Below are 27,761 nucleotides of genomic sequence, written 5' to 3' on the forward strand. Positions count from 1 at the left end.
ATTGGAAAACAGAATTGAAAATTAATGATTATAAGGTTATCTTTAACAAATTAAAATGTCAATTTTTATTCATCAATAAACGAATATCACTTATAAATTAATTATTATAAAATTATAAAAAAAAAAATATAAGCATCATAATTATTGAAGTCATGAAACTATTCGTATTCTTTTATAAATAGAGAGATCTCATTTACAAATTAGTAGAAAAAGAATTGTATATATAATTTTTTCCCCCTTAAATAGATGAATCTCACTTAAAAATTTAGTGGTTGAAAAGTTATAAAAATAAAATAATTTTGAAAAAAATTGGAAACTAATGAACAAAAGGATTAAATTATTAAAAAGATATTTGATCCTTATTTTAGTGTTTTGAAATATTTCGGTCTTATCATTGAATTAATCAGTATTTCAGTCTCCAAATATCATTCACTAAAAAATAAAATAATGTTCAGCATCGAAAAATGATAAATAATAAAACTTGGTTTCTTAATGCAAATTCACCAATTCAAAATGATGCGGTGAAATCAGGAGACAACAAAAGATCCCAGCCTGCGTTTAACATCGTAAATTTCAACTCGTAATGATAAAATAATCATGCCGACAATACTTAATTCAATTCACTTGATAAGTAATTGACTCATGAGGAATTTGAATTTTATTGCCCATACAATGACATTATTAATCAGCCTCGAAGGCATATTTTGATATTAATGAACCTTTAACATCGAGCTCACCTAAACTTTTTCTGATTAAAAAAAGAAAGTTAACGTCTTTAAATATCTCAAAAGTATCTACAATAGAGCATTCAATATTTGAAAGTTTTTTAGTTCTTTTTATGTGCTGAAAGTTTATTTTTTTAGCAAATATACATGACTATTATCCATTATTAAATTTAATCATTAAATTATGTGGTTTCACCTCGTGTCTTTTAACATTTAAACTTAGAGAGTGTTTGGTAATCTTTAAAAATGTTTTTCCGTAAAACAAGACAAACTCTTCCACATATTTACTTCGTAAATCATAAAAACATTTTTAAAATCATAGTTTGGTTTCTATCCAAATACCTCCTTAACGATAAATAACGGTTTAAGACAGAAATTGTATGAAACAACTTTTTAAGTATGTTAGAGCAAAAAAATCTTTTGAGTATACTTTCATGATATTTAATGGCTTTAATCCTAAAAAAATGATATAATAATCCTAATCCCAATATTAATAACAACAACAACAATTATCACACTTTTGATGAAAATAATAATAATAAAGTGTAGATGTCATCGAATCTTAAATGATTCTAATTTACGCATTCAGACATTTTATCTAGTAAACACGCGCGGTCCACGGCTTAACAAAATCCTTGTCTTTGTCCATTATTTACGTTTCTTTAGATTACTCTCTATTATGTTAAAAAAATTATTCTAGTATTTAATGTTATACTTATAGACTAATCTAAATTCAAATTACATCAAATCTTTTTAAATACAAAACTCTCTCTCCTTCGCCCCCCTCTCTGTGTTTTTTTAATGATAACAATAAAAAAAATATTATGTATCATTTTATTTTTGTAAATAAATTTGATTTTTTTATAAAAAAGTTATAAAAAATAAAAATTACAAATTTAGCTTAAGAACCTCTCTTATTGTGGTTCTTTTGCCCAACCCAAATTCTACGTACATTGTAGTTTATCGTTGACATGTTTCTAATAATCTAACTGATAACTCCGCATTTATATATAATCTCAGACACAATAATATTAAATTCATTATTGAAGTGAAAAAACATTTTCCTCTTTAAAATGATTTATATATAATGTTTGTAATCAAGTTTGAAATGGTGGCAACAAAAAACAAGTTTGATTATTTAAAATTTTATCTAAATATATTTTGTATTAACTCTCCTAAACTTTTATTTTTGCATTCATATAAGCCCTCAAAGATGGAATTATATGCAGATAAATTTCTTAAATTTTAAGCCAGTCGCAAATAAATAATAATAGAATGGGTGTTATTTGTATAAACGTAAAAGTTCAATGAGATTTATTGTAAAATTTTAAACATTAAAAAAGTTATCTACGTTTAACGTAAAGTTCATAAAACTTTTATATAATTTAACTATATTTGAAATCTTTAACATTAAAAAATTAATATTCATCACATTTCATTTGAAATTTTGAATGAAAACCAACAATTTAAAACTTAAATAATTCATAACTATTTGTCATCATCTTCAACTACTCCTACCACAACTATAAAGCGAAATCCAACCTTAAGATTCTTTTCATACATTGATGTTACTCAAATTTAGCTCTTTTAGTATGACAATATTATTATCTTAATTAATCCCTTGTATCAACATCATCAAATACTCACATTTGAATATATCACTATTTGAATAATAAAAATGAACATTCTTTTGTTTTTTTTTCCCTGCTTTTGGATTCTTTCATAATTAAAAAAGTTTTTTTTTTTTGCAATTATATAATCCAAAGTTAATCGAGTAAATCAAAATTAAAAGCCAATGTTTTAGGCGGATTAGTTGGTAATTAGCCAATCATTATCCTCCAAGTTTCATTAGTCAAAATGTTCCATTTGAAATGGACTTATAACTACTATAGGTTACTCTATCTATTCCCTAACATGCACACTTAATAACATTTTCTATTTGTTTTCTTTTGTTTTTTTTTTAATTTTTTTTGAATGCGACTCTTCAATTACTTAAATCAAATAAATATCAGTCCAAAAATATCAAATAAATAATATACTTTATATAGTCTATTCTCTCTTAATGCATAAATATATGAATATCAATTATCCTAGCCTAATTTTTTATTTTGATAAAAAGAAATGGTTTGGTGCATTTGAAGACCAATAAATGTGAAAAGAAAAAAGTATAATAATTGGATGAATAATGATAAAATGTGAACTCGATATGAAGAGACTTTTTTTTTACATGAAAAAGAGACATTTTTATGTATTTATTTTATGTTAATGTATAATTAAAATTAACATTATATCTTAGGCAGCACATCAATTTTGCGGGAAAATTGTCGGTGATGTTACATTGTTGTGAGAAAATTGAGCTTGGATTTCTACTTAACACTCGTGAATTTCGCCGCCATGCGTTTCTCATATTCCGCTCTGAAAAGCTTTCTGGGTCTCCTAATTCTGCTGAAAGGTCAGATTTTTTTCTGCTTAGAAGTTTAGGGTCCCTCTGCTTTTCGCCAAAAAACACAAAAAGGAAACAAAAAATGAAAAAGAGATAAAAGAGAAAGGTTTCTTGAGTGTTCTTGAATTGTTCTCTTTCTTTTCACATTTCTGTTCAAAAGTGAGGAATTGAGGGATTGGGAGAGTGAGGGGTATCAGAAGAAGCTGAAGCCATGGGAGTAGATTTGAAGCAAGTGGTGGCTGCTGTACTCACCCTCGCCATGTTCGTGATGCTTGCAAATATGATCAAGAGAGATCATTTTGACGCTGAAGTAAGATTGTCTCACTCATTTTCATCTTCCATTGCACAAATTTCTTTCAGCTTACCTTCCTTTACTGTTTCTCTTTCGTCTGGCTTTCAATGTTGTTATCTTTACCTCCTTCCTTCTCTCTCTCGCGAACTCAGATATAGATGTGTTTTGATTTCACTAGCTGGATTCAACTAATTGAGCTACTCGTTCGGCTTCATTTTGTTCCCCACCTTAGATTTGGTGTTATCTGGTTAAATTTAGTATGTAACAATGTCAAATTATGCATTATTTCATGTTTGAAATGGAGACCAAGTGATTCAGATGGGTTCGTATGCTTCAAAATTACGATGAAACAAACAGCTGTCAAGTAGTCTTCTGAATTGCGGAGATGAGAATGCAGGAAAACTAAAGGGGCATTGAAGGGTGAAACCCATTATGTGCACATAGAGAAAGTAGCTCGTAGAGATGATAGATCCTTTAGTTTACTGACTAGGAGACAATTATTGAATATTGAGCGGGATATTTTATGTTTAACAAAACAATGGTAAGTATTCATGCCAGCAATGCTAAAAACTCTACTCGGATACCAGCCATTTACTTGTTTGAATTTTGATAACTTATTATGAATCTCGCAATATTACATGAAGTCAGCAAATCCTGAAGCTTCAACATAAGAAGTTAAGGCTTAGTGTAGCACACTTTCAGTTTGTTGCTAAGATTGGAAGTTGCGGCAGTGTTCCTGCTCATAGAAAAGGATCACTAAACTCTAAGGTTCAGTTTGGCTTGTGAAATAGGACTCCTATTCTGTCACTGTATTGTAATATCTATATTTAGTGTCAGATGTAGAAGGAAAGTCGCGAGGAGTCAAAATTTTTTTTACAGAGGATTGTGAGGGGGGGGGGGGGTAGATGTAAGAACATAAGGTTCACTTTTCATCCTGAAAATTATTTTTATTCTATTGTCCATTCTCTATGGCATCTACCAAATGAGCCCTAATAGCATAATTAAGAATCTGGACGGATTTAGTAAACTTAATTTATGCGGCTCGTACTTTCTCTATTGAATTATCTTTGAAACTTAAATCTATAATTAATTTCATTCGATCACATTGTCCGTCTCTCCCCCCATCCTGTCTCTCAAAAAATTTAAAATAAATAAATAAAGAAGTTTATTTTAATATTTTCAAGTTCTTTTCTCTGCATTTTTATGTCACAACTTTTTCAAGTATACAAAATGATTCATGAAAAGCTACAAGAAAACAGAATTTCACTAATACTCGTTTGTATTAACTTCTACATATCCTTCCTCTATATTTGTGTGTGGGAGGCTGCCGGTTCAAACTCGGATTTGAGAGGTGAGAGAAAAGAACTTTCACCACCAAGCCACAAGTTCGCTAGGCCTCTATTTATACTAATAGGGTTATGAAGTTCATTCCCTAGATACTATTTCCCTATTTACTCTTAATTACTTCTAATCCTTAATCCCATATAACACAGACAGATAATGATCATTAAGTTACAGTTACGATTAATCTACTTCACTGTCCTTGTTTTACCTTTTGCTTTACAAGGACGCACTTCCAGGAGCAGAGGGTGCTAACTTTGTGAGCGCAAAGCTTGATAACTACTTAAGAAAGAGGGCAGCACCGTGGAAAGGAGAAGCGGACAAGCTAAAACCATGCTGGCTAAAGCCTTATGCAGGTAAGATTTGATTTTATGGCTTCCAATGAGTAAGAGGCATATTAAACATATTAAAATCAATTGCATATGCTCAATCAGTTTTTCCTTATTAATTCACATTTTTCTTATCTGGCAGATGATGTGGAACAGACCAAGGGGTTTGTTATCTTTTCATTGACTAATGGCCCTGAATACCACATTTCTCAGGTATCCGATTCAGCCATTCTGGCCAACTTGATGCGAAATGCTTCTGTATGAGCTGCATTTATGTTCTATTTTTGAAACCTCGGCAAAATTAACCGAAGTCTCCTTTTCTCACCCAGAAATTTTAAAATAAAAATCTCAAGCTTTCTTCTAATGAATTCTGGTCTCCCCATTAAGTGTAATTTTTGCTATGTATATTACTGATTGTATTATAGTCTAATTGCTCAACCAAGTTATCTTTTCATGAATCGGTGGATAAAGTTCAAGTGGTTATTTCATTCGCCTCTTGACTCATATATTATCTAATATGTTCACATGGAGGAGGATAAAGTGGAAGGGAAGCAAAGTGAAAAATCTCCTTTTTGTCATTTTATTTGATTTGGTTTTGAATAAGAATTTTTTCTTTACTTCTTGTTCATTGTCCTTTATCCCAGCGTGCTCAGTCCAAAAACTTTTTTGTTACAAACACCATCTCTCCCAAAAAAAATAAAATAAAATAAGATAAAATAAATTCCCTTTACTCTCTAATTTTCTAGTGGTATTCAGATTGCAGACGCAGTGGTTGTTGCTAGATATCTTGGGGCGAAGCTTGTGCTCCCTGACATTAGAGGAACCCAACCTGGTGACAAGAGGTTTGTGATAAACTTCCTACTGAAAGGGATTTTTTGTTTTTGAAAGAAAAATTCTTCACCTTATTTAATTCTCTATCTATAATAGTTCTCTTTAAAATGTAATACCACTGCTTGGTTTCCAAATAGCTCATTAAACCATTAGGTGTGAGCTATTTGTGCTGATTATGCTGACAAGATTTTACTTTTGAACTCTTAGTTTCTTTTCCCGGTCTCTATATGCAGGTCTATTGGAACTTATTTTTCATCTTCACCCATACTAATTTATGTTTGGCTTCTTTATTCTACTTTTAGTTAGGACAAGTGCTTGTTACTAACTAATGTTATTGATATGTACAGGAACTTTGAGGAAATTTATGACGTTGACGCATTCATGAAAAGCATGGAAGGAGTTGTGAGAGTGGTAAAGGATCTTCCTGATTACATATCTTCGCAGAATATTGCTGCTGTGAAGGTCCCTAATCGCGTCACAGAAGACTACATAGCTGCCCGTGTTGAGCCAATTTACAGATCCAAAGGGAATATCAGACTTGCAACTAACTTCCCTTCAATAAACATGCGAAAGGGAGGCAAAAAAGGCGATAGTGATTCTGTTGCATGCTTAGCGATGTTTGGAAGTTTGGAGTTGCGACCAGAAATACATGAATTGATTGAGTCAATGGTTGAAAGACTAAGAACCTTGAGCCAGAATTCAGATGGTCGGTTTATAGCCGTGGACTTGAGGGTTGACATGTTGGATGGGAAGGGTTGTGAAGGAAGTGACAATAAACAAGAGAAAAGCTGTTTCAATGCACAAGAAATTGGAGTATTTTTAAGGAAGATTGGTTTTGACAAGGATACCACAGTATATGTGACTGGGTCAAGGTGGGATAGCAGCCTAGATTCTCTGAAAAATCTGTTCCCTAAAACTCAAACAAAGGTGAGTCCTTTTTTTTCTGCCTGTTTCATCTCTCTCACACACACATGTACACACGCACAAGTGCGCACACATTTTTGTCTAAACCATATCCATTGGAGCAGTCAAAGGGAGATTCTGAAATCTTTTGAGGATTTTTAAATGTAGGATGACATTATGCCCGAAGAGAAGAGGTCAAAGTACTTGGATTCTGAAGGTTATGAATTTGAGAAAGTGATTGACTTTTACATTAGTACTAAGAGCGATGTTTTTGTTCCAGCAGTCCCAGGTCTGTTCTATGCTAATGTGGCTGGAAGGAGAATTGGTTCTGGCAAAACCCAGATATTTCTTCCAGCAGTCATTTCAGATTTTTCGTTTTCTGCAACCGACTTCATCTCCCCTTATGTCTACAAGAAAAACCACTTCGCATACTCTTGTTACTGTTAAAATGTCAAAAAAAAAAAAAGGTGTTGGAAAGTGTTCTGAAGCCTCAAATATGGTTTTGCCTATTCAAGTTTGTGAGAGTTCACAGTAAAAGGATGTGAAGGGGGGAAGGAAGGGTTCATTCGAAAGAAGTAACTGGTATTTGGTATGTACACAGGAATTTCCGTCCATCATATGCAGTTTGTAAAAGTATTGTTGCCTCGTATGATTATTCACAGTTGGTGAAACTGGTGAGATGCATTTTTTGTTAGTTGGTATGGTGTTTGCACATGTCATCTTTATTACTCTCTTGTGGTCAAAGATGTTTTATTAATTGCAAAACATGGAGGAACCATTAGAAAGAGTTCATATCATTTACCAAATATTCAAAAGAAACTATTCCAATTCTAGCTGCGTTTAGGGCCAATTTTAGTTTTGATATATGATACTTCTTCTTGTTCCAAAGGTAAGAGTTGGATAACTAATTTATAGAAAATTAGTTAAATCAGTTATTTGTAAATAATATGTATCGGTTTTCTTAAAATATCTCGTTCCATTATTTGTATGAAAATTATCCCCAATAATAAAAATCATAGTTAGTATTGTGCAACCAATAGGATAGTTTGGAGAAGAATTATAAATTTGAGGTACAAATTATATTTTAGGGTCAAAGTAAATCCTTCTACATTTAGGACGGGAGGGAGTAAAATATATAACAATTTATGCTATCTATAGGCTGTTAATAGTTAAACTTATTCTTTAGATTCTGGGCGATAAACAGGAAAATGTGTTTAGTTATATCTAAAATGGATCAATAGATCCAGCTTATGCCGTACCATGAATTTGGAGCTTCCCATCCCTATTAAATCATATTCATTTTATCCAAGACGAGGCCATGAGTACTCTTGTGATGAAATCTTGCAGTTTATGTCCTTTGGTGGCCGCTAGTTCTTGCTGCCACCATTGCAAATAGTTATTGTTACCCAAAATTAAAGAGAATTGAATCATTGAACGATTGAAGGTAACTAGGAGTGGTGGAGGTTGGTGAAGTGTTGTTAGCTTTAATTGACGGATAGAATGGAGCTCTCATACCATAAAAACGAAAGGTGAAAGTGACAAAAAGATGGTAAATGGAGACTCTGATCTTTTGTAGCTCTAAACTATCTTGCAGGAGGAAGCCGGATACTGTGTGCGTGAAGAGAAGGCGTTTTTTTTTTTTTTTTGGGGGGGGGGTTGTTGTTACAGAGACTTCGAACTTGAAAATTGATGTGTGTGTGTGTGTGTTCCTTAGAATAAAAAGTTACATTACACAAGCTTCCTTCTACTTTTAAGATTTCGTTTGGCCATTGAATTATTATTTAACTCCAAAATATCCCATGTCATTACAAACGCTAATTCCAAGTTGTGAAATTCTAGTTATATTAGCTTAGTGGGGGGAAAATGGCGAGTTTATGCCAAACAGAAGTCATACAATGAAACAGACATTTTACTATTTGTGTATTTTTATTATTTCCAAGAGTCAATGCTAAAAAGCAGTTTAGTAGTCTAATGTTTATATAAACATTAGATTTAATCAAGAGATTTATATATATAATTTACGAGAACTTGGTGCTAAAAGAGTAAAGCTAAAAGACCCAGTCAAGGAAAAACAAAAGGTACTAAATTAAAAATTGGGAAAAAATATAAATACATTAATAAGGCAAAGTATTTATAATTGTTATTGCAGTTAATTTCAGACTCCACGCAACAAAGGATCTAAAAATTGAGAAATTGAAATGGACTCTTTAACCTAGAAAATAAACGGGAAAAAATGAAGGTAAACACACCACACATTATATTTCTTTCGCTAGGAACATGTATCTTTTTATTCAAAGCAATTTTATTTAAGACACTGTTAGAGACAAAATATGAACACCTTTTTAATGAAAATTTAAGTATTGATTCATGATTAAAAGTCAAATTGGTATATGCCTCAATGAAGAGGCATGAAAATGAGCCATGTTCGTCAAGCCAGTTTATGCAGACTCGAAAAGTTATTACGACTGGTTTTGAAAATCATGGAACTCTTCTGCAATCAATTAGGCTTAAAAAGACTAACCCTAATGGGCCTAGCAAGATCACAATTCTTGTTAGTGCTAGTAGTATGAAGCTACCAGTGATGGGAGTGGAGGTGATTTGTATAAATTCTCGATGAATTTTGATTGCAATTTTATGAATTTAGTCATAAATTTTGAATTAGATATTTATTTATTAAGCGATTTTTAAAAAACAGTATATGCTCTATGACCTAAAGTTAAACCGATATACATATAATATCAAATTATTAAATGACTAAAAAACAAATTTAAACAGCCTAATTTTATGACGAGTTAAATCATATGCAGACATTTCAAGGTATAAACAGTCATGAATCATTTTCTCCATATATTAAGTTTTATTAAAAAGTTGGCAAAAGACTTTTATTTAAAAAATAATGATTAAAAAAAGGCAATATGGAAACAAAATTAAAACAAATGCATATGTAGAAAAGTAATAGCTTATTAAAAAAGTAATAATATGTCATTAAAATATTCAACTTGTGATGCTAAAATTATAAGGTTATATATTTGGAATAAATATGCTCATATAAATAATGCATAAGCTGATCCAAACAATCACAAGTCCACTTCAATCTTCCGTGTCATTCGGCTTTGTCCCTTCGATCTCATCATTGCTTGTTTTCGCTTTTTATTCTCAGCTTCTTCTTCCATCTTTGATCTCCTTTTAACTTCTTCAATCTGCTTGATTTTTTTATATTATCTATTTTCATATTTGCTCTTCCTTTCTTCCCCTTCATTTACTGCCACTTGCTGGTTTTATTTCTGGACGAGATCTACCCGTCCGATTCCCCACTACCTACTTGCTCTGGTTCCCAGTTTTATTTTGATTCCCAAAAACCCAATTTTAAATACCCAAGCTGCTTCGACTACCTAAACGATCTGATGTTGTGAGACGGCCCATTGTCTTCAAAGGTCGTCCGCCCGGTCCAGTCCGAGCCTCAAAACACTGGCTCATATAGGCTTGGGGCCGAGCTTCTAAAATGGTGTTCTTCAGACTTACCCTTTTGGGTCCCAACGCTTCAAGGGCCAGCCCTAATTACCAGGGCTAGCTTCAACTTAATCAGACCATCTCCTAACACTATCTTGATTAGATATTGAATATACAGTATTCTACAAAGGAAAGAGTGAGGCAAGTAGAGTACTAATAACTTAGTATGGCTGGCGATCTCTGGGAGAACCTAGGCTATTTGAACACTTGTAACAACGCACGAGGCTTCCAGCACCGCCTCCATGGCTTCAAAAAGTACCGTGACACTGGTGTTTTTGAAACTGGAATTAATTTTCCCACTACAGCTAGAGGCCAGCTGCAATCAGCCCAGAAAGAGAAAAAGTGGTCAGGATTCAAAACTGAAAGCTGCTATATGGTGTTAAGACTATATGAGAAGGCTAACCTGAACAGCCCTATAGCAAGAGAAATAAGCCACATCTTCCAATTAAGCCTTACAGTTGATGTGAACTTGCCAAGGAACTCAATGATGAGTATCTGACGAATAGGAATAGAGTTAGCAGTGCTTGCAAACGTAAATTATATAAATGAAATGAGACATGAAGTGCCAACTCACCTGAAGTACAAAGGTAATTGCAACAATTCCCATGAAGAGGCGGTTTTTAGTCACTCCCCGGAAGACATTCATTTCGTCTGGTTTCCGAGCGTTGAACTCATTGAATATCTATATGTTGAATCATTACAAAATTGTGTAAGTAGAACTGGATGAATAAGACAAAGGGAAACAAGTTCTTTTAGGTTTATACTCTCAATCTTTCTCATATAATGAGGTAGAGGTTGCTGAAGCACGAGTCAGGTAATCGATACACTTTATTAAGTGATATGGCGTGTGGTGCATACAAAGCAACTGTAAGTTACACCGACATTTTTGTAACACCATAGTCCCTCAAATCTAATGACCTACTGCATTCTCACGTATAATCAATTCAAATATGCTGCTCATGAAATTAAAGAGCACGGTAAAAATTCCGTTATAAAATTGGGCATCTCATGGAAGATACCAGAGTAAATTATGGCACTTAAGTAGGGAACTAGTCCGGTAATAATTAACTATGATGATCGGTGAAAATGAAACCCCAGGCCAAAGGACAGCAAACATGCCAAAACAAAAAGAAAAATTCCGACAATATATATATGGACTGGTTCAATATTCTTATTTACATATAAAATTCACTTACTTGGCAGAGGACAAATGCATTGAATATCAAAGTATTCTTCAGTTGACGCGTACGAGCCCTAGAGTTATGCATTTGTAGAATTTGATCGCCGCCGAAGTTCAGAACAAGCAGAACCGTAACTTGATAAAGAGCCTTTAATGACATATCAATGAATTAGACAGGCCCCTAAAGCTTAATGTTCCAAATTCTACGATAATCCTAGCAAGTCTATTCATAGAACAAAATAAATTTTACCTGTACGAGCAAGTTCCTCCACATGACATTTGTTATAAGAGATTCCCTACAAGCCAAATATAAGTCCACTGTAAAAACTTTGCATTCATTTAGCCTACAAATACTTCCAAGATTACAGAGTAAATCTGACCATCACAAATCCAATTAAGCTTTCAACTTCTGTTTTTAAAAAAAAAAAATCAAAATCATATGCAAGAACACAAATAGAGAGGTTGGGCAGACTTTAAGAGTGAATGTGGAGATTGTAAAGGCACTTGAAAGGTAAATAAAAGAGAAAAGGGTGCATGCAAACTTTATGATAATCTATTACCGCTCATTTTCATGCTTTGGAAGGAAAATAATAGAAAGAAAAATGTGTAAAGCTTCATGGAAACACAGTTGTTTTCTTGGGAATACTTGTTTTGAACATAATCTACGACTTTTCTCTCCTCAATTTTCACCTGTACAAGAAACATGAAATAAGACTGGGTTGTTCCCTAGGCTTCCTTGAAACAAATGAATTCCCAAGGGAATGTATTCATTAGATGTACAAAAAGGACCGCACAGCTGTTTGAGGCTAATGTATTAGCCATGTCACCTTGTATGTTTTCATTTTAGCGCCAGAGTCACATAACTCTAAAACTAAGATATATATATATATATATATATATATATAGCACATTCAGAAAGCCGATCCAAACCTTCTGCCGACTGGTGATCTGTGCATAAGATGGTCCGTTGGCGGTTCAGTTGCCAATGCAAGGGCCCCAAGTGTGTCCATGATAAGATTGACCCACAAAAGCTGTGCAAATAGCAGCTATATCAGTAACCAATATGATTGTGCCCTCATTGCTATGTTATTGATTAGCCTATAACAAGTTAAAGATATATCGTATTTCTCAATAACACATGCGACATAGTTCTGAACAAGAACCATATCAACAGTTAACACATTCAGCAAAATCATAATTAAACGGACAACAATTTGGACTAATCAATCCCATCATTTTCCTTGTGAGCATTCACTAGAACAAACAAGACTTGATAGCTACTTTTTGTACGCATAGGATGCCTAATGACAGCTTTGCTTCCTTTGTAACAGGCTCAACTCACTAAGTCGAGAACACTACATGATCAAACTATGTTGCTTTCCTACATTGTCATTTGTCAATGTACTAAAATCAGGATGTCATCTCATCAGCAAGAGCATGCAATTTTGGGGTGATCAAACGATACAGTCATCCAATTTTACATGCAATATTAGTGTAAGAAATTATGCCAGCTCAAGCAGATTTAGGCCCTATTTGGGAGCATTGTTAGTCTTCTTCTACTACTATTGGACTGAGAAGACCAAGTTATGGTAAAATTATTGTGATAGCGCGTGTACTAGTGTGCTTACAAGGCAAAAGGTGCTTCGAGAGGTATATGAGGAAATGCTTCACCTTGAATGTTAACATTATCCTTTCTTCAATATGATGTATTAATTAAATTGTCATCTTAAATATTTATGTCAAGGCTACACTAATTTCTGTCCAAAATTTATTAAACATGATGCAATTGCAGCTGCTTTTACTGTTTTTAGCCCCAAAAAAAAAAAATTATAGATTTCATTCCACAGTAATTTTATCACATCATGATACAGTGTTTTTTAATTTCAACAGCAGTTTTTGAAAAACTATAACATTCCATAACAGAGTCCTGATGAGAAATAGAAAGAACATTCAGAATTCCATGGCCTAAAACACATGTTAAGGGCCCATGAAACGGTGAAAGGGTAGGACTGGGGGGGAGAGAAGGGCTTTCGGTCGATCACCAAAACAAGAGTCATATTCTTCTGGGGTGATGCATGATATATAAGCACATTATTAATTATTATATTATTATATCAGGTTTTACATATGACACCACACAGTAACTTGACTGTTTTTTATAACTGAAAAAATAAAATATTAAAAACAAACGATAGAAATAAGAAAAGAGAGGCACCTGTACTGCATTTAAAGGAACATCACCAGAAGATATTGCAGCCACAACATTTATAACAAGAGCTGCGACATTAACAGTGAGCTGGAACTGGATAAATTTCTGAATATTTGCATATACAGAACGGCCCCATCGGACAACCTACACAAATGGTAGACATCATATCCAAATTAAATATTAGGTTTGGGCCACTCGAGTGATATTTGTGTCTTAGATTGAAATAATCTTTCCCTAGGCAAAATGAAGCCAAAAACCCAGAACAAAACTACCTCCCCTACATCTGGTAAGTTGTCATGTCTCTTGAACAGTGTAAGTTTAGTCAATTATTTTAAGAGTATGCGTCAAAAGATACTATGCAAAAGCTGGAGTAACATGGCAAGGAACATGATATTCTCACTCGAGCATGAGATATTTCACGAGTTAACCACTGGGGAAAAAAGAACAAGCACAAAAGAAGACCACATAAGATGCTCATGAGATGATATTACTTTCTAACCTTTACAACTGATGCAAAGTCATCATCCAGAATTATGATATCTGAGCTTTCTTTTGCAACTTCAGTTCCTTGAATGCCCATTGAAAGACCAATATCTGCCTAAAATACAAGATAGTAAAACATGACATGAAATGTATAAAAATATATATAGATTATTATAGTAACTCACTGATAAAATACCACCTAAATCAAACAGATGAATGCTCAAAAAATGCAAGGAAAAAATTGACAACACCAAGGACAAGTCTCGTGAATTATTTGAAGCTGAAAGCTAGAATGCATCAACTTCACTATTATGCAGTTTAACAAGTTCGATAAATTCTACTCTCATATGGCCGACTATCCGTGAAAATAAAAATCCTATTGATGAATTGCACAACAAAAAGCAAAGATCAAGATACTGGCCAACCCCCCCCCCCCCTTTTCTGTTTGCCTGTGTTTCAATTGGTAGGTCAAAGACAAACACATTGAGATCATTTACTTTTGGTCCATGACCTCACCTTCCATCGTTCCAAGGAAGGGGATGGGAATCTGTAAAAGGCCTCTTTAAGGCGTAGGAAATTAAATTTTTTTGTTGGAATAAAGGAAATAAAAATTTATCAGATGACACTTTAGTTTATTCTATTTTATTTCAATATTTTAATTATTCTTCAACTTCAATTATCCTTTTTTTTTTTTTCGTTTCTTGAACTCTACATAAAGCATCTTCATTAATTACTTGAAAGTTAATTCCCCCCCCCCCCTAACTATTTTACATTTCTTTCCGTCTGGTTCTGTATCATGTAGCCTACAGAAAGCATACTTGAATGCATAACGTTCTTTTGCATAAAAAATGTTTTCAATGATTATAACCATAAATTCACATTCAAATTTGCAGGCGTTACTTATCCACAGTTTGCAAATGCAACATAAGCATGCTTCTATTGACAAGACTTCAAATGCCATGAAAAAGACAGACCTCATGAAGTGCAGGTGCATCATTAGTGCCATCTCCTGTGACAGCAACAACTTCTCCTCCCTTACGCAGTGCTTGTACAAGCAATAGCTTGTCATTTGGAGAAGATCTCCCCATAACCTGCACATATTAACTAACTCACTATTAACAAAAATTTTGCAACCCCTAGCAATTTATGTTGGAGGAAGTTAGTAGCAGGAGGATTTGCAGCTAGAGTAAAAACCAAAAGATAAAAAATCATAGGAGAGCCTTACTGTTATTCGTTTAGCAACAAGTTCCCTTTCATTTTCAGATAGTGAACGGAATTTCTTTCCTTCAATCACATTCGGCTCAGCAAGATCTTCATTTGAAGAAAGTATCCCACACTCCAAAGCTATTGCCTTTGCCGTCTGAATATTGTCTCCAGTAACCATGCGTACCTATGAGTAAACAAACATAAAATATGTTCGGTTCTCTTGATGATTTGGATTAACATTCATCCCATAACTAGGTGGGGAACCGTGCGTTGTGTGTGCGGAGGTTAAGCCTAATTGTTTCACAGCATTGAAGATTGCGGCTCCTATAAATTACATGCTTTATATTACATATTTTGACATTGATATTGATATCAAAAGCCACATTGTAATACTGCTATTAACTAGTTTCACATTAAACTCCGACCTAAACATGAAGATTTTAAGATTTAACCATTAATATGAAACTAAACTCATTAAGCATCAAACAGAAATATGATAAATTACCTTAACCCCAGCTTTAGTGCACATTTGGACAGCATCTTTGACTCCAAGGCGACAGGGATCCTGTACACACAGACTTATGCTAGCTTAGATGAGGGCTACATTGGAAATTGAAGGCATAAGGAAGTCAAATTTTAGTTTCATTATATTTCTGCCGCATAACGCTTTTGCTAGCTGCTATTTAAATTCTAGATCTAAATCTATAGCGTCAAACACAACATGAAGTAGCAATGATTTGATTATATAATTTTGTTTACATTGATAAGTTACTGCCTAATCGTGCCTGCAACCAATGCCCGTCATGGGGACATAAAATACGATGACTTTTCTGCAAATAAAAGGAAAACATATTGTCGAATTTTACCTTTATGCCAACAATAGCAAGCAAAACAAGCTCATGCTCGGGCAAGGACCACTGAGCCAAATCCTCCTCATTAGAGGGAACCTTGTCCGTTTCATATGATCTATATGCAATTGCAACACAACGCAAGCTGCGAGCAGCCATGTCATCAATAGCTTCCTTGAAAAAGTCCTGAAAAAGAATTTTAGAGATATATATTATCCCATTTACCCAAAACCTGGAATAACATCAAACGGGTCCTAGTTGCTATATCATAAAAGATCATTAGTCTCTTCTAAAACTAGGTTACAACCGAAATTATGTGCTTTAATGTGTTAGGCATATATACCCATCAAACATTCATACACAAATCAAATCTAACAGAAATTTCCATGATTTTTTTTTTTACCTCAAGAAATTTCCAGGAATTCGAAGAGTTAAAGTTGAGACCCGGAAGAGAAGTTTAAAGTTCTAAACTGTTTAATAGTGTATAATGAATAAATGAATTCGTGTTCAAGAACAATACGTCAGGTACGAAATCTCCTTTATCATTTTGTTAAGGTTGAGTCCGACTTAACTGAAACATTATAACCACGTTGGTATGCATAAACTGACTCAGCAGTAACCTTGTTCCATAGTTTTTCAGGCGAGTTAACTATCAAGGGTAAAATTTCTTGTATTCATGACAAATTTCAACCCTTTAGGAAAACTTTAGTATTTCTTCACACTAGGTAGCTTCTAACCTCTCCATCAATAGATTGCAAGTGACCATTTGAATCAAGATATCGGGTACATGAGCCTAGAACTATCTCCGCAGCTCCTTTCCAATGAATGTGTACACTAGAGTCCACCTGCCATGAAAATTGGAGTCACTATCTAATTATCGTGGAAAATATATGGACAAATAAAATCAATGAATCAATAAGAGGCATATATAATAGAAGTCAATGTTATGTTTGTACACAGTAAATCCATAAACTGTAACACCCAAAAAAAAAGAAAAAGTAAATATGAAATATCAACGGATTAAAAATAGATAACAGACCAAATAACACCTCTGATGATGACTTATGAAATATAATAAAGAGTACCAGCTTCAGCGCAACACCCCCTCGCTTTTTGTCAGAGTTGAAGGGAAAGACATGTAGAATTGTTGAATTTGATTTGATAAGATCGAATTTCATTCCCAACTGTCCCAAGAAAATAATGTGCGTGTTAGGATAAACTCTAGATATATGTGCATGCATCTTAGCAAGGGTACCTTAACAGCCCAAGAAAGGATTGCCTTTTCCGTAGGAGATCCGGAAATCTCTGCTTCTCCACCACCCTATTAAAGCAAGTCACAAAATGTGATGCCAACTAGATTTTAGTTCAGTGATTTAGAGTTTCTTTTCAAGAACACGCATAAAATTGTAACATATAACTATTTGTGCAAATGTCCGTAACCTATCTACAAGAATCGCAAGATAATACTCCTGTCTAATTCTAACGATAACTGCAATGAAAATCAAAAAAGAATCCTAGATAGTAGATATTACCGGAAAATGTAGTAGAAAGCCGTACCTTTGGCTCAAAAACACTTCCACTAGTATTCTGTGCAACGCCCTCATTTATTAGAGATATAACTTCTGGATGCAAATTAGGCAAGTCATCTGGCAGGTTTATATTCTTCTTCCCAACATATGCCTCAACTACAGTCATCTAAGATGCCAGAAAAAAAATATATAATTAAATCCTAATGATTGAACGATTGTGAACAGAATCTACAAAATGCAGATGCCTGAAGTTAGCATAATCAATTAATGACTTGTGTACAAATTGCAAAACTCAGACTATAAAATAGGATATATGTACAAGTTGAATGTGCATTAGCGGGTCTGTTAAACAAATTGAACACGTATATTGAACTTATGATCTACTCTACTAGTCACTTCTCTCTGTTTCTCCAGATTAGGATTGAGAGAATTTTCTTTTGCATATCAGAAAGATGGAAATGAACCCACGTTGATCCATCAATCCAAAATATAGTAATAATATGGTATGATATTCATCTTTAGAAAGCCATCCTGTTTAAAAGTCTGAAAACCATTGACATAACTATTTAACAATAACCCCAGGAGTAGCACAACTAAACTGAAAAAGTTTAGCAATGGAGGATCAATAGATGTGTAATAAACCTTTAATTATCCTGACTAACAAGAATATTAGCTGAATAACCTACATAAACTCCTAAACCTATTATTTATCTTTATAATGCAGAATATGGTCATTTCTCTCCAGCTTATCCAAGGTTCACAATGCGGAACCCACCTGATTCAATGTCAATGTTCCTGTCTTATCACTGCAAATTGTTGTAGCAGAACCCATAGTTTCACAGGCTGAGAGCCTTCGTACCTACAGATTCGTGGTTGTTAGAAAGAATGTTTAAAACATACGGAAAAGAATTGCTAAACCATTTCACTGAAGAACAAGTGATACCAAGGCTTTGTCTGCCATCATCTTTCGCATTGAATAAGCAAGGCTGTCATGAGAGTAAAGGGAAGAAAAATAACAAAGATCAGAAGAAATCAATAATATGAGAGGCCTAGCATTGGCCCCAACTTCTGTTGCCGAGTTAAATACCAGCAACTGATACATACGTTAAGGTAACAGCCAATGGAAGACCTTCAGGAACTGCAACCACCACAATTGTGACCTGTACGGCACTATGCTTAGTAAACAAACCCATTAAAACATAGAAAAGAAAGGGAGTAGATGTAGAGAACATGATCCAGAACTCGCACATACAGCTATGGTAAAAATTTTGATGACCCCATCAACTGCACTACTGATACTAGTCTTTCCACCAACAAACTCAACATGTCCATCCAGATCCCTTGTGTTCCCAGAAAAGTATCTACAATTCCAAAGCCATAACATAGCCAGTGAGAGATGGCAGAACCTTTACTCAGAAGTAACAGCCTACGAAAAGAATAAACTTAGTGTACCTTCCCAAGAGGACTGCCAACACAATAACAGCTACTGAAAGCCCTACTATACCAATAAAAGTCGCTACTCCATTCAAACGTACCTATCATGTAAAAGATAAAATATTAAAAAGAAAAGGAAAAAAGAGAGATGGTGTTCGGACATGTCACAATGCATGACATGACTATGCTAGACTATTATTTGAAAGTTATACGAAGGACCGAATGGAATGACAAAAGTAAGGCATAAGCAATGTATTCTTAAATGAGCAGGAAACCTGCAAAGGAGTCTCTTCGCCGGTATCCTCCGAGATACTTGCCATCAACAGTCCCCACTCAGTATTGATACCAACACCAGTTACCTACAGATAACAGTACAAGTCATGAAGGTGACGTGAAAATTAGTGAGGTCCGCTGCAACTAAATAAGAGTCTAGTATACATGTTAAGATCTGAATCACAACGAAGTTGTCAATAAAATAATTATAAAAAGAATCAAATGCATTGCAATATAAAGGCACGATAAAACTATAAAATTACTAATAAATAAAGCAACAAAAAATTCTGAATAGAAAATCAGGCCCCAAGTGTTTGCCACAAAAAAAAATATCCAATTAAAATATTTAAATTTGATATAGCAAAATATTTTCATAATCAGACATCCCAGCATGTCCTCAAAGAGATAGATAATTATATTGTGTTGGCTCAAAAGTCCATTTACAGTCCAGATTTAAAATCGTACAACAGTACATCATCAGACTATTAGCATCAGTCATTGCTCTTCTGCATATAATTACCAGCATAGCACCAACTCCATCTGCTACTTTGCAGCCAGACATCAAGAATGGTGCTTTATGGTCTTTGTGAACCTGCATAGCACTCACTGCTTGAGAATCAAAAGATACAAAATTCAATAATTATGCAAAGAGAAGGCATAAACAACATACAATTTTGCTTTCACCAGTCATGCTGGATTCATCAATGGCAAGTGAGTGGCCAGTGATTAAAACTCCATCAGCAGGAACCTGAGTACACCCCACGGAGTAAAAAATATGAAAAGATAATAATTCAAGTTCCAATAAAACAAACTGAAATTTAATTCACCTGATCTCCTATTTTAAGAGGCACAACATCACCAACAACAACATCAAAAATTGATATCTTTACTGTTCTACCACCTCTAATGACCTGCATAAGAGTTCAAGAGGATATGATCTGTTTAGCTCCCCAGTGATGAGTTGTGATCAAATAATATATGGCCACGCACCTCTAGTTGTATATTTTGTTTTTCTGCATTCAAATTCTGAAATTGCAGAGATTGCCGATAATCACTGACAGCTGGTAAATGAAAGGGCAGAAGGGACGAAATAAATTTAGTACAAGAAATGAAAAATCTTATCCATTTCAGGGTTACTGAAAAACAGAAGGCCAGAAAGAACATATATATAAATTACAACAAATGAACAAAAAAAAAAATGATTTACTTTGTCGTCTAAATCTGTTTGCTAATACCATGAACACTAATAAAAGCTTAGATAAGATTAAAACTGAAAGAGAAGATTAACATCAATACCTGTAACTACAATGACAAGAAAAACTGCAAAAGCAATGCTGCCCCCATCATACCACCCTTCTTTCAGACCCTACCAAATACAAATGAGGGGGATTGATAAGCCTTGATGAATAATAATTATTTTGATAGAACTGGTATACAAATATAGGGACAAGAATAATCATGACAAAGAACCAAAAGACAATCACTTACAGGGAAGCAAGGAGAAAAAGGAGTTCTCAAAAATGAAGAACGTAAGTATAGCAAACAAGTAAAATTTATTAATCCCGACAGCAAAAGAAGCCAGAACGGAATACTAATTTGTCAAAGGAATCTGCTCAATTCACTTCACATACTACTAATACTGGACAATAATCTGTATTTAATATCAAATTTATAAGAAACGGCACTATTCATAAGCCATTCTCAGATTTCATGCAATGGATAAGGCCCACATTTAGTTTTCCTAAAAGAAAGATTAAGGTAGTCACAATTTTTATGTTAATAATTTGATAAGTTTATATATTTAAGTAGTGCGTCCCATCTGACAACAATTTAGTTTATTGATTTCTTCATTTTAAGGATTTTTTTTAAAATGTTACAAAATCCTTAACGCTCGTATAATATACACAAGTTCTTTGACAAAATGGTTTGAGGGGGCTACCACATTTCGTGCTTCTCATAGTTGTGTTATATATGAGTCAACTTGTTCTTCGAATATAGACACTCTAGTCTCTTCCCCCAAATGGCATCACTCAATTGAATTTTGCATAACGACTCATCATATGAAAGAAAGTGTTTTAGACCAAGAGCTGGTCAAACAAATTTATCTCAAAATATTCTTAGACTTTTTTATTTTCAAGAGAGGCCAATGCCTCACATAGCTAAATGCAAATGTCCCCAGAACCCAGGTTCTCCCATATCCTTCCGCAAAAGTAGAAACCATTGAGTATTGACAATCCGCAATTTATGACCGGAATTGATGACAATGAGAAAACATAGAACATATGGGTGTTAAGACAACCTCTGTTTTTATTCCAAGTACTAATGACACTGCTGCTGCAACAATCAATATGATGAGGGTCAGATCTTGCCAAGCTTCCCATAAAAACCTCTGTAAAATAAACCACAAAAAGTTATCATCAGCGGAGCAAATTAGCATCTAATTCGTCAATTGTATTTTAGAATATCACAAGTTAACACCATGGCAACGTACAAAGAAACTCCTCCCCTTCTTCCGAGGATAAGTATTTGTTCCAAATGCGCTTCTCCTTCTTAATAGATCATCATTAGTACCATTAATTCCTTTCTCGGGACTTGATTTTAGTAAATTTGATAAACCTTTAACCTGAGGAAGTAACCATTGGATTACATTAGCAAAATAGTAACTTTTTCATTAGTGTAAGAACCCCAAAAATTATCTCAAGCAGACTTGCCCCTCCATATTGCTCTAAAGCAGAAAGGTCATGATCCTTAAACATTGAGACAAGTTCTTCCAGTTCAACAGCAAAATCACCGACACTGATTCGAGCTGGGGATAGCGCTGATGTAGTTATAACTGCATTGTCCCAAATATACGTTAAGAAACCATGGGTTCTTCAAAATGCAAAAACTTGCTATCATGTATGAGGAGAATTCCAGTTTCAAAAATAAACCAAGTTAACTGGCACTGACACTTCGCAAAATTGAAAGCAAGAAAGCAAGATTCCGACAACGGAATGCAGATTGGTTATAATACAGTGTTTGGCACATTGAACTCCAAATATATTATTACTGTAGTTTTGCAGTGGTGGGTCACCGCAGAAATTTCTAAAGTGCAAATGCGCTCAGTAATATCATACAGATTACAACTTATGTTACCCAAATCTAGATAATTCAATAATTTCTCAAACCATCATTGGTTGTCTGCTATTAGTTTATAAAAAATTTGCAAACAAAAAAAATCAACAATAAAAAACCACAGAAGAAAGACAAAATAAAAGAATTTTAGTCATAAACCGTTTAAGTTACACCAGAAGGAGAACTAAATCATGTTCATCACCAAGCTCATGAGTTTTAAATTGAGGCACCTAGAACAAAAATGAGCAACAACTAATCGCAGATGCTGAAGAACTGCAATGCTAGTGCTAAATTCTTCATTATTTTAGAATTTCTACCAACAATTGACCACTTCGATTGATTTTCTGTCAACTGTGTCTACAAATTACAAGCACAACCAACATCTGATTTGTTAGTTATTTGTTACAGTTACAGCGGGTTTCTTAACAATAAACTAATTATTATTAAAGCTCAAGGTAAATGAAGTTAACAAATCATTAAAAAAAAAAAATTAAAATCGAATTTTAGAAGTATACCTATTTCACGTTCACCAGCCAATTTGAAAAGCAATGCCGCCTAATAGAACAATTAGTTATTAATTAGAAAAGAACAAGATGGTTAGAAATTTGAGGCAACAAGATTATCAGATTCAGAAACTTTACTCTTATGACTTGTGCGTGGGCTCTAATCAAGTTTTTCTTTTTTGTTTCTCTTCTTCTTTTTTCAAGTCCAGAGTGTAGCGGAAACGCCGTGAGGCATTAAGCACTAGTGCTGCTTGCTGCAAATGAGTGAAACTTCAGTTCAAATGCCTTGCAAGTCACACTACGCCTACAATTCCTTGCTGATATTACATCAGTATAACACATGAACGTTTATCACTCGTACAAGTTGGTAAATTAGAAATTTAAAATAATCGATTTGTTTTTTGGGACCTGGAGAATGGTTACAGTTGAGACACGCTTTACAAGCTGTCAATATTTGGTGCCAGCTCACACTATATATGAGTCAGATTTGTCTTTTCAAAGATTCAATACTTTCCATTTCAGGCCAGAAAAAAAGTGCCTTCCGTCTGGTCAATTGACTGTAATGAGTTTCATTTTTCAGCTCTTCCATTAATATTTGACATATATTATTATGATTACACCAAGTGAATGCCTTTGCAAGTTGTTGATTTTCAACTCATTCTTTTCTTTTCAAACAAACTAAGCATGCATGCGTCCGCAAAAATGCATACATTAATGGCTCTAAACAGTAAATAGCAAAAAAAAAAAAAACCAAAGAAAGAAAGGAAAAAGAGAACTGTGACCGACGAGGTAGTAAATAATCAAATCAAAACGTCTGAAATCTAGACGTCCAGATTATTTTCATTCAGTGAAACAAAATCACACAAACAAAGGCATATATGCACACTGAATCAATGAAAACAATGTCGGCGGTAATATACATAATGCAGTATAGGCACAACACTAACTAAGCATCATGCAAAATGCATACGAATGTGGCATTGTGATAAAGAATTCCAGAAATGGAGTCCAACCAGATTCATGCAATATACATCAGCTGATCTATCTACACAAAGACGAATATGTGTCTGCTGGAGATCAGAAAGAACAATGTATTTAATTGCATGCTTACTCTCCATCGCTGGAGCGCCTCACGAGGCGCATTCTTGGTTTGAGCAATATCGAAAGGATCTTCCGGATCCACCGGCGAGTCGTCGTCCTGATCATGGACATCAATGTGGTGGCAGGTGGAGGTAGAAGGAGAGTCACCGCCAACCGGCGGATGCGAGGCGACGGTGATGTTGAGGAAGCCATTATTATCGGAGGCACCGTTGGAACCTCGAGATGTGGAGGTCATAGTTATGCCGTCACCAATCGGAAATCAAATGGTGACTGAAATATATGTTAATCATCAATTACGCGCGCGAGATTTTTGAAGAAGAACCGAAGGAGCCAGCAAAATTGATCGCGACGTTCTAGCTGTTCATGCGGGGCTCGCCGTTTCAGCATGCTGAGCCATTGGAACGGACTGATAACTAATATATCAAAATTAAACAATGTCATTGCTTTTTACGTAAAATTATAAGAAAATAGAAATAAAATAAAGTGAAATAAACCAAAGAGTTTGGGTGTGGACGATGTTCGCTTCATCTGTTGGCTTTTGGTGGATGCAAATGTAAACGAGATTTAATGGGTGTTTGACAACACATAAAAATATTCTTTTAAAAAAAATTTCCGTACAAACTCTTTTACCATGAAAACATTTTTAAAATTATAATTTAATTTCTATCTAAATACTCTCTTAAATAAAAAGAAATAAAAATTTCAAGATACAAATAAGCACATAATATGTATTTGTAGTTATTTAGTATTAGTATATATGTACACTACCTCCCGGGAGCTAATAAAGAGGTTTTCTTCAATTATAAACATAAAGATCTTAACCTAGGGTCTGTTTGAGATAGCATTGAGCCTGTTTGGATAGCATTCAAAAACACGTATAAGCACGTTTTATATAAATGGAGACAAAACTTTTCTCATATATTTACTCAAATTTCATAAATCACAATTAAAAAAACTACTTATAAACTATTTTAAACAGGTCCAAGCACTTATCAGTATGTTTCATATAAACCAAAAAAAATTCCTTTCACATACTTATCTAATATTCCGTAAATTATAATTGAAAAACTACTTATAAGCTATTTCAAATATACCTCTATTGTCTTATAGATTTATAATTATTCCCTCAAAATTTCCTAGCACAAATTAAAAAATGCCATTAAGAGATAATTTCTTGTGCAAATAACTATAAAGGCACTTTAGATAAATCAAAACATATCTTTTATAAACGATTAAGTTAATTAGTCATTTTAATATTTACAAATTAGTTAACTAATTTTTATTTATAACTGAGATCATAGTGTAAATTAGTTTATTAAAAATATGTTTAAATATTTTAAATAAAACAACCATCCTGCACTAATCAAACACCTACATTCAAATTTTTGGCAAACAAAATACCTATATTCAAATAAAAATTTTACTTTCTTCTTAAAACATTAGGGGACAAGAAAATACGTAAACAGCATGTTATTATTACAAATATCCAGAAGTCTGCTTGTATCACTCCTTTAAAAATATTAAATCTATGATTTCATACTTGAATGAAATCGCATAACACATGAAACCAAACAGGCACTTAAATGTCCTATATTTTATGCTTGTGTCATTGTAAAGATACATCTAAGTTTATTTTGGTTAGAACTGATCCATTGCAAAAGAGAATAATTTCTCTTGGATAAGCTAAGGGGGTTAAGAGTATAAACTTTGACAGCAAATGTTGTTTCATGTCTCAATTGTAATCAAAACTTCCACCAAATAATACTCCTCCGGTCCTTAATGTAGGACTCAAGTGTTGAATTGGTTTTGATCCTAAATATAAGACTCATTTCTTATATTTATCAATTTTCTCTAAATTATCCCTATGGATACTCCCTCAACCATAATCAAGTAGAAGAGGAAAAGAAAGTATTAAGAAAGATGATTATGGTGTTTTAGGAAAAATATGTCACGTTTCTTATAATTAACTAATTTACGTAACTTTCTTAATCTAATCAAATTAGTTAAATAGCTCTTATATTAAAGACCGGAGGAGTAATATATAAGCCCTACCAGTTATGCCATAAGTAACATATAGATTTCTTTTTCAAAATACTGCTTCTGGTCTTTAGTATAAGAACTAGATAACTAATTTATAAATATTAAGAAAATTAATTAAATTAATTATTGATAATAAATAAGTGTTATTTTTTTAAAATATTTTTATTAATCAGGTGTGTTTGACACTATTTCTAACTAGGATTTAAACCTTACACAGGACTAAGGGAGTGTTTGGGAAACCCAAAACCATGATTTCAGAAACACTTTTCCGCAAAACGAGGTAATCTCCTCTACATATTTACTTCGTAATCCGTAAAAGCACTTCTGAAACCATGGTTTGGTTTCTATCTAAACACCCCCTAACTCTTTCTTCTATATTCAAACCCCTTGGTGCTTGCCATCACCTTTACTTTGCCAATAGCTTTTTATTCTAATAATATAAAAACTCTTGATACCGCTTATAACCTCTATCTATCTCTTTTTAAAAAGTTAGAAGGCAAGAACTAAGAAGTAACTTATAAATAGGATCTAAATCATGACCTTCTCCTTATAAATAACCTTTCACGCCATTGGACTATAAGGTTATCATTGTTTTGTGCCTCTTTGAATGAAAGAGAGACCAAAACTTTGCCTTTTATTATGGCGAGGCTAAATGACAAAATCATTGAACTAAAATTTATAAGAGAGAGAGAGAGAGTACCGGGAGGGATAAGAGAGAGCGTATTGGATGAAGATGAGGGAACATAGAGTGTGGTTCTGCGAAACTTGCCTTAGGTCTGCGGCAGCATTTGGGACGAAGGAACCCGATGAACAAGATTGGAAATGTGCGAGAGCATAGGGGAAGAACTTGACCTTTCGAGTGAGCTTTAAGCTTTCACGAAGTTTCCACGAAACTTCCCCTACGGCCATTCATGATTGATTTAAAAAAATCAACAAAAAAAAAAAAACTTTGAAATTACCGACTCAAAAAACAAAAAAATTGTTCTCACACTTTAATAGATTTTAACAGCACTTGATTTATAAATAACAGTATATTCTTGCAGGAATTTTTTGTTTAAAATTTAGTAATTTTAAGTTTCTTTTTGAGATTCTCCCTATTTATTATTTCAAGAGTCGTTAATAAAAAAATTTTAAGATAAAAAATAATGACATTTTTCTCGTGTTTTATTTTTTTTTCTTTATTTTGAGTAGGGTGTCTGTAATTTTAGTTTTATTTGTTCATTATATTTTATCTATTTTAGTAGAATTTGATTTTTTTATGGTCTAATTATTTAAAATTAATTAAGAGTTCAAATTCAGCCATAATGGTTTAATCATTTAATAAGCTACTCAAAAGGAACACTGGGGTCAATGTTTAGTCATTTAATTTAGTTTAATACTATTAAAATGAAGAAGTGTCAATGGACATTTGGCTTTGGTTTTTTCCTCAATTAGTGATAGACACTGCACGCGGTAGTATCTGGTATA

The 27,761-nt window shown here is 33.6% G+C and overlaps 1 protein-coding gene and 1 pseudogene across 1 annotated transcript; one reads left to right on the top strand and one right to left on the bottom strand.

Annotated features, from left to right (window-relative positions):
• Positions 1 to 3,149: 3,149 nt before the first annotated feature.
• LOC114729238 (protein MANNAN SYNTHESIS-RELATED 1) lies at positions 3,150 to 7,670 on the top strand. Its single transcript, XM_028916225.1, has 6 exons — positions 3,150 to 3,478; positions 5,028 to 5,157; positions 5,273 to 5,343; positions 5,887 to 5,972; positions 6,309 to 6,888; positions 7,033 to 7,670. Exons 1-6 carry the CDS (start codon positions 3,380 to 3,382, stop codon positions 7,309 to 7,311), a joined length of 1,245 nt encoding a protein of 414 aa, XP_028772058.1. The 5' UTR covers positions 3,150 to 3,379; the 3' UTR covers positions 7,312 to 7,670.
• A 2,137-nt stretch (positions 7,671 to 9,807) lies between these two features.
• LOC114729202 (calcium-transporting ATPase 9, plasma membrane-type-like) lies at positions 9,808 to 27,119 on the bottom strand (annotated as a pseudogene).
• Between the last annotated feature and the right edge of the window lie 642 nt (positions 27,120 to 27,761).

This window comes from Neltuma alba, unplaced genomic scaffold (assembly GCF_004799145.2).
Source record: "Neltuma alba isolate B1F8T4 unplaced genomic scaffold, ASM479914v2 tig00012615_pilon, whole genome shotgun sequence".
NCBI lineage: Eukaryota > Viridiplantae > Streptophyta > Magnoliopsida > Fabales > Fabaceae > Neltuma > Neltuma alba.

Excerpts from the sequence above, each read along its gene's own strand:
- LOC114729238 (XM_028916225.1), top strand. The coding sequence starts at position 3,380 with ATGGGAGTAGATTTGAAGCAAGTGGTGGCTGCTGTACTCACCCTCGCC. Across the intron at positions 3,479-5,027 it reads GAGATCATTTTGACGCTGAA|GACGCACTTCCAGGAGCAGA; the intron begins GTAAGATTGTCT and ends TTGCTTTACAAG. Across the intron at positions 6,889-7,032 it reads TCCCTAAAACTCAAACAAAG|GATGACATTATGCCCGAAGA; the intron begins GTGAGTCCTTTT and ends TTTTAAATGTAG.